The sequence below is a fragment of the Euphorbia lathyris genome, chromosome 5, assembly GCF_963576675.1.
Source record: "Euphorbia lathyris chromosome 5, ddEupLath1.1, whole genome shotgun sequence".
Taxonomy (NCBI): Eukaryota; Viridiplantae; Streptophyta; class Magnoliopsida; order Malpighiales; family Euphorbiaceae; genus Euphorbia; species Euphorbia lathyris.
The window spans coordinates 53,138,881-53,146,526 of record NC_088914.1 but is presented as its reverse complement, the minus strand read 5'-3'; the positions used below and the strand labels follow the sequence as shown (position 1 = coordinate 53,146,526).

The 7,646-nt window shown below is 35.6% G+C and overlaps 1 protein-coding gene across 1 annotated transcript; it reads right to left on the bottom strand.

Moving 5' to 3' along the window:
- Positions 1-1,499: 1,499 nt before the first annotated feature.
- On the bottom strand, positions 1,500-7,357 carry LOC136230532 (U3 snoRNP-associated protein-like EMB2271). Its single transcript, XM_066019613.1, has 7 exons — positions 6,750-7,357; positions 6,002-6,344; positions 5,254-5,478; positions 4,032-4,260; positions 3,749-3,888; positions 2,440-2,505; positions 1,500-1,865 (listed from the first exon to the last, which is right to left on the bottom strand). Exons 1-7 carry the CDS (start codon positions 7,184-7,186, stop codon positions 1,788-1,790), a joined length of 1,518 nt encoding a protein of 505 aa, XP_065875685.1. The 5' UTR covers positions 7,187-7,357; the 3' UTR covers positions 1,500-1,787.
- Between the last annotated feature and the right edge of the window lie 289 nt (positions 7,358-7,646).

Genomic DNA, 7,646 nt, shown 5'->3' with positions numbered 1-7,646 from the left:
TGATTGTTTCAATCGTCTAAAGTGTCTTAGCAAATCTTTGTATAGGATAAAACACTTATCATTTCTAGAGATAGAAAGGAGAGGCTGAGTACTCGGTTTTAGTACTCAGCGAGAGATTAGGATTGAGTAGAGGTATAGAGGAAGGTACTATTGTCATACTCAGTTGCTGATATTGTAAAAGGTTTGAGGCTCTACCTTTAAAGAGCTCAGTAGAGGATTCGAAATCTCGGAACGTGTTCCGGGGACAGGACGTAGGCTTAGAAGAAGCCGAACCTAGATAAATCTGCTGAGTGAAGTATTTCTTACCTTTAACTCCTTATTTATATTGCTTGCTTAAAATAACAAAAAACTGACCAAGTAAAGAGGTCAAGTTGAGTTGTGCGCGTTGAACGTCTGAGCTCAGGAATAGACTCTAAGTGCTATCTCCTGAGTCAACTAAGAAACTGACCTAGTCACCAGTTGACTAAGCCAGTATCTTGCTGTTTACTCAGCGCCGCTGTTAAAACCTTTTTCCTTAGAAAAAGAAGTCTGCCCTAAGTGCAAAAAAGTTTAAATAGTTCCTAACCCCCCTTGGAACTATACTTACAACCTTACAAGGGACCAACACAAGAGACATTTTTTGCAACTATCGAGACTTTCTCAAAGGTTGTTTTACTTTTTCTACCCCTCCTTTTACTTATATGGCTGAATTGAGAGCCGTTATTTTCGCAATTGAACTTGCTTAGGGGAAAAAATTGACATCAACTTTCAGTTGAGTCAGACTTAATGTATGTAGTTAATCTGCTTAGACACCGCTCCATGGATGTTCCTTGGAGTATTCGACAAGAGTGGTTGCATTGTCTCAGCATTTGCTCTAGAATGAACATTATCTTTTCTCACATCTTTAGGGAAGGAAAGAGAGTTACTGATGCATTGACAAAGTTTGAAGTCTCTTCTTCTGTGATCAATTAGTGGCCTTCGGCTCCTGCTTTTTGCCACAGGTTTATCAATAATGACATTTGTAGTGTTTCATAATTGCATTTTTCTTAACTTTTCCTATCTTTTCTCATCCCCCTTCTTTTGTTTGTTCTCCTTCCTCTTCTCTTGCGAGTTTGTCAATTCTTGGACCATGAGTGCTCACCCCGCCTAAGTTCTGTCTCGTCTCAATTTCTATCAAAAAAAACCTTGTAAGTAGAAACTATACTTACTTTGTTTTTAAGAAAACAAGCAATACTTTGCTTGTTTTCACCATTCAAAGTAACATATGAGGCACCTAAACTTATAACCAAAGAAGATAAGGATTAAAAACTTGAGTGCTTGACTTTAAACTATAGTTTCCTCAGTTCTTTTCCAGAGCTCTTTTTATCTCACACCGGGTTGCTCTCAATTTATGTTACCAGTCGTATTTTATTATCATTATGTATCAAAAAAGTTTACCATTATTCAAGTTTACATACACATTGGACACTTTCAGTTGCATTGTCGATATATAAAATAACTGTTAAAATAAAGCAAAAGAATACAAGAATTCCAACCTTTTTGAGTTGTCTGAATCACTTTCAGACACCATGAAATCTATAAATCAACATGATTTTTCAATAGCTTTTTCTAATGGAAATAAAACAGAAGCAGGGGAGATGGAATACCTTCCTTCCTATATTTCTTCTTTTTAATGGAAGAAAACTAATTGATGGAAAAAGAAGATTACAACCAATAAATATACACTTTCCACTACAAAAAAACAAGGATCAGAATTTCTCTAAGTGGTCAAAACTGGTAAGCTGAAAGACTTGTATGATAATAATATCCTAGGAATATTTTAGCCGTTGAATAGCAACTCCATTTTGAGCACCCGAAATTCTTCCCCATCTTCCGAGTCGAGGTTCCTACAGCACATGCAATTAAATTAAACTCCATTCATTACGATGGTGCATTACACCATGTGATTATCATATTAATTTTTGTCAAGCACAGCCACAAAATGATTTAGAAACCATAAGCTAGAGAATGCAAACACCTCTCTCTAGCAGTGTATTGTCACAGTAATATCTTTATTGATAAACTTGTCAGAATCTATATGATGTATTGTTTCTTTATTTGATAAGTTCGTCAATGCCCAAAAAATGATTTCCCCCAAAGATGAGTTGGTTTTTCTTTTGACCAAGTTCATAATAATTCTAGAAAAATAGGCCATGAGAGAAGAGAAAGAAGAAATTCTTAAGCTTTTTACTGAAGCCGCAGCTTGGGCAGTAGTTAAGAGTATAGGCAAGCGGACCATTCTGAAACTCTGGATTAGAATTATTTGTCACTTTTTCTATTTTTTTTTTTTCAAAAAGTTCTTATTCAATTACTATTCGACTTTCAAAGGACCTCTTAGATTCAAGGGAATAAAATAAATGAAAGATCCAAAAGAGAAAACGTTAAAGAGAATTTGTTGAATGAATAAAAGGTTTCACTCACTTGACCAACTCCAGCAACAAGAAACCTTCCAGACTTTGCAAAAGCCAGTGAATTTACAAACCCAATCTGCAATGCAATAAATAAATTTGGTTAGCAAGACAGGAGCTTCAACAGATACCAAGTTGCACAACTAACTCAACTGGCGGACCCAAAAATAAGAGAAAAAAAAAGAGCAAAAGAAAATAAGCAACCAGATCAAACAGGGAAGAAAAAGAAATTGTGTGTAATCTTTATAGATAACATTCCATGAAAGAACACCTATTTCTACAATGTACAAGCTACCCACATTTCACATCTGATCCCTAGAGTTCAGTTTATCAAACTAAGATTGGAAAATTTACTTAATCTCCATGGTGATTCATAATTGCTGCTAATATTTCATGCAGCAAATATAGGAGACAGCTATGTATGTCAAATTTGTTTAATCAAAACCACATTTACTTCCACAGCAGAGTTACCAAAAACCAATATATGGGCATTGAGTTAGTGTCATCAACTTCATCATCGGTTTTGAGCTGGCAAAGTTTTTGAGTATACTTACCATTGCAATTAGTTGAATACTCATGATGAGATATGTCTTGGGTGCATTCATCCAAAAGAAAAAAATGGGTAGAGTTCAACAAAGAGGTCATCAATTAGGGCCAATTGCTTATGGACTAAAAATTTAGGACTACATTGCATTTAAAGTCAAAGTACTTTTCATTCTATCATTCATGTGAAGCTTCTTGGTTGACATTTAATGAAATGGTTGTTCACAAACTACTCTGCCAGTCTTCAACACAAACTAGATCAACGACATCCTGAATCAACATGGATCGACAAGCAACATTGATTTCTCAGGTAAGAACAAACAAAAAATGCACCGTACAACTATGTAACAGCAAAGGTGTTCCTGCTGCTCTCTGTCACATTTAGAGCTAATTTATGTCAAAGAAAGAATATACTAGAGCTGATCTTGCCTCTAGTTTTGCTCTCGAACTTACATTTGAAGCATTAACCATAGGAGCAATATAAGTTGATGGACAAATATGTGACACTTATAAAAGGGCTTCCTGCCATTCTCATGTCAAAATAACTTTGTCATAAGAGTTGAGAAGATGAAGTTCTAAAACCCTACAGGTACATATACTCTTGACAAACAAAAGCTAAAAATGCTAAGCAAATCTTTGAGAAAGTGCTTTGACAAAATAAGTTCAAAACAAGGTGTTATCTCAATGTCTATGAACTGGTCAATAGCATATAAAAAACTAATGATTTACATTCGATCATAAACATCAATTGAGCTATCTTTCATAATATTTTCACTTACCAATGGAAGATCATAGAGCGGCCGAATGCTGGCTTTGGGAGCACTGTCAACAGACCACAAGCGGACAGAACCATTACCAGCTCCTGATGCAGCAAGATCACTGCCTCTACAAACAGTGACGGAACTCACCCAGGAGCATGCTGTTCAAAACATAAATTCACAACATTAGAGAACACTAATCAGCAGTAAGATACATTTTAAAAAAACCATTTCTATCCCTGAATAAACATCATTTGTCTTCCACCATAAAAGTAGTAAATGAGAAAAAGGTTTAAAAGATTACCCTTATGACCACTAAAGATATTTCCATTATCTTTTTGTTCAAAATTCTCGAGGTTGGTCAACAAAGCATGAGCATTCTTAACAGTGTAGAGAGGTTTCTTTTTTTGAATTGTCCAGAGCTCAATATTTCCATCATCAGATCCAGATAAAAAATCATCATTATCAATAAAACAACAACATTCCAGTGAAGATGCTGAAGCACGAAATACCAACCTTGACTCCTCAGGGACCTATTGGTAGAATGCAATAAGTTAAAACACAATTGAAATATCACATCATAACAAACAAATAAAAAAAAATGTGTAGATAAAAATGTAAAGAAACACAAAAAAATAGAGAAAATAAATAAAAAGTGCATCTGACTTTTAGGAAAGAGCAATTTTACTATATCAGGCTTTCGCTTATTAACTAAACTAATTGGAGTATGTTTAAAATTAGGCCATGAATATAAGCAATCGAATTTGTGAAAATATTTTATTAAAATAAATCCATTAGTTGATTGGAGTCAGATAAGTCCTTTAATTGATTATTACTAGTTGAGCATGCTGCCATCACTCCTACAGAGTTTGTCATGTGGCCAATCCAATTAACAATTATACTTCCAATCAAAATTTTACAACTAGAGCTCGATTGGTTCTTATTAAGTTTGAAGGCCATGTAAAGATCAAATTAGGACATATTCTGAACTAATAAATGCCAGCTGCTAGTCCATTGCTCCACCATTTTCAATAGCATTTTATAAAAGAAAAAAAATAGTCTCCATTCCAATAATTCATTTCTACATTAAGTAAATGGTAGTGTAAAAACAATTATAAAGCCTCATCCTTCATGAAGACACACACTAGCCTGAATTTTGTTACTAATAACACGCCATTAAATAAGACAAAATTCAAACATATGACTTCAAAGCATTAAACCAAAAGGGGATCCTATAATATTCTTAAAAAAAGGGTCGTATAATAAGTTTAGTCTTTCCTTTCACGAGTTAACCCCATATATAATTGTGTGCCACAGTGCCCAAAAGTGGAAAAAAACAATTGTTCTAATCCCAATTTTTAATGAACTTGAGCACCAATTTGCTTGAACTTTGCTTCCCCTTTCTAATAAAATTCACTTTTTAACAGGGCAGTAACCACATTGATGGTGGTAGCAAGCTAAAGAACAAAATAAGTTTTTACTTAAAACCAATGGAGCTCCAAACGTTATAGGATGACACTACAAACCTTAAACAACTGTAAAGTTCGATCACGTCCAGCAGCCAACACCCGTTCTTTCCGCAGGCAATCAACTGTTAATACTTCACTCTGGAGACCAAACAATGTGTTCAGATAAGCTCTGTCCTCTACATTCCATATCTTTATTGATCGATCAAATGAACCAGAAAAAAGTTCAGAAGCCCCTTGCCTAAAAGTCAGGCATGAAACAGGGCCTCTATGACCTGGAAAAGCCTGCAAAGATGTTTATCAATAATAATACAGTGTAAGACTCATCAATTCCAACATTTCATGAATGTTCCATTGACAGAATTAGGTGCATATAATTAGGAGTGCCAATTACTGACACGAAAACATGATTTATAGAGACCAACCGACTGACACGACACGATTGACACGAAAATCATTTTTCTAGCATTTATAACATAAAAAACCATATGGAACATATATATGAGATAACATGATTTTGACACGAAACACGAAATGGACACCTCTACATATAATATCAAATAATTTGCACAAAAAAATTAATCAGGTGGCGCATGCAGCAGTGTATAGCACATTCAGTTGATAGCAATAAGTTCAAGTGGCATACAGAAGGAACAGTGTCCTTCAATGAAGCAAGAGTGGTGTAAAACAAAAATTTCTCCACACTTCAAATCATTATGGTGCATGTGGGACTCATCTGCAACAGAGTTTTTCTCATTCATTTAAATTGCACGGTGCTCCGACAGTACACCTGGGTAAACAAGTCTACCTGAATATGCTCTCTTGTACGTGTGTCCCACAGGTGAACATGTCGATCCAATCCTCCGCTTGCCAAGTATCGACCATCAGAGCTAACAGCCAACGCTAAAACCTGTTTGCTATGCTTTCTAGTTTTAGCTTCTGGGCCCCTGGCTCCATGAAGTTTCAGTGTTTCTTCATTGGGCCATTTGTATTTTTCACCTTTTCCAGTGTCTACATCCCAATGTAAAATTGTGCCATCTTTGGAAGCAGAAAAGCCATTCAATTCATCATCAGATATACATACAGCAGTAACAGAGTGCCGGTGCTTGATAAGGTCCTCAAATCCACCAACAGTTTCAGGCTTCTCAATCCTAAATTGTAGATGAGCATCAGACTTCTTAGAAAGAAACAAAATGCATGTTATTGGCATAAATACAAACATGGTTCCTTGAAGGCAGCAAGTGCATTGTTCAAGTTTGAATCTAAGAATCACCAGGTATTAGTATGACCATTTCCACACCAACAAAACGAACATTATAAATTCAAAACATCAATAAAAAAAAGCTCATCCAATAGCTAACAGAAAAATGAAATAACCTATTTCATAAAACTTCCTAGCTTCCTCAAGAACTTCAACAGAAGGTAACGAACACGTTTTAAAACCTAAAATTAGCGTAACATATTTAATATCAGAATACTAAAGGATAAAACAATAACTGAAACACCATATCTGCTTGGAAATAAAAAATAAATAAAAATCATCAGTTAATTGTTACCTGGAAGCAATGACTCTTCTCAATCGCCCACTGTCCTCGAGCTGCTCCTTGAGCAACTTGTTAGCCACGAGAGTATCCCTCTCCCCTTCCCTCTCAAACTGTTTGTCTTCCACATCTTCTCCTTCGTCCTTTTGCCTCTGATCAATCACTCGAAGCTTGTCTAAAAGGGATTTGGCGAGGCGATGTTTCTTTTCATTTACAGTCTCTTCCGCAAATTGATCCATTTCTTGTTCTTCATCCGAATCTTTCTCTTCCCCGCCGCTTAAGAATCCGTTTTCCTCCTCTGAGTCACCGGAGTCAATGTAGTCATCGTTGTAATTTACCTTTGAGCGTTTATTGGATTGGGCACTGAAGAAAGGATCCTGATTTATGGAAGACTTATTGCCCTTGCTGTTGCCTTTGGGAGCTGAGCGTTTCTTAGGGTTTTTACTCTTCATGGTTGAATTCTAAGAAAAGCTTAATGTGGATTTCAGACCACAGAGAGAAAGAGCACAAAAATTGGAAGAAAAGAAGAATGGCTGCGGGGGTTTATGAGAAGGGAAGAGGGTTTAAGGACGTAAACAGTTGAAGCGGCAAGTGATGAAGAAGACAGGTAAGTAGGGTTTATGAAACCAATTATACCTCTCTTTTTAATTATTCCGACAGCCCCAATTTCGAATGTTTACATCATAAGTTCCCGCAAAATACTTAGACAGTCCCTGAACTTTCTTTTAGATTTTGCAAATATCATAAATTTTTTTTTTTTTTCAAAAAGCACCATAAGATCATCCTTAATTATTAGTATGATTTTTAGGGTCCGTTTGGTATGCCGTAATGCAATGTAATGTAATCAAAGTTGTAATGTAATCAAATTTGTAATGTAATGTAATGGAATGATGATTCTATTACAATGTTTGG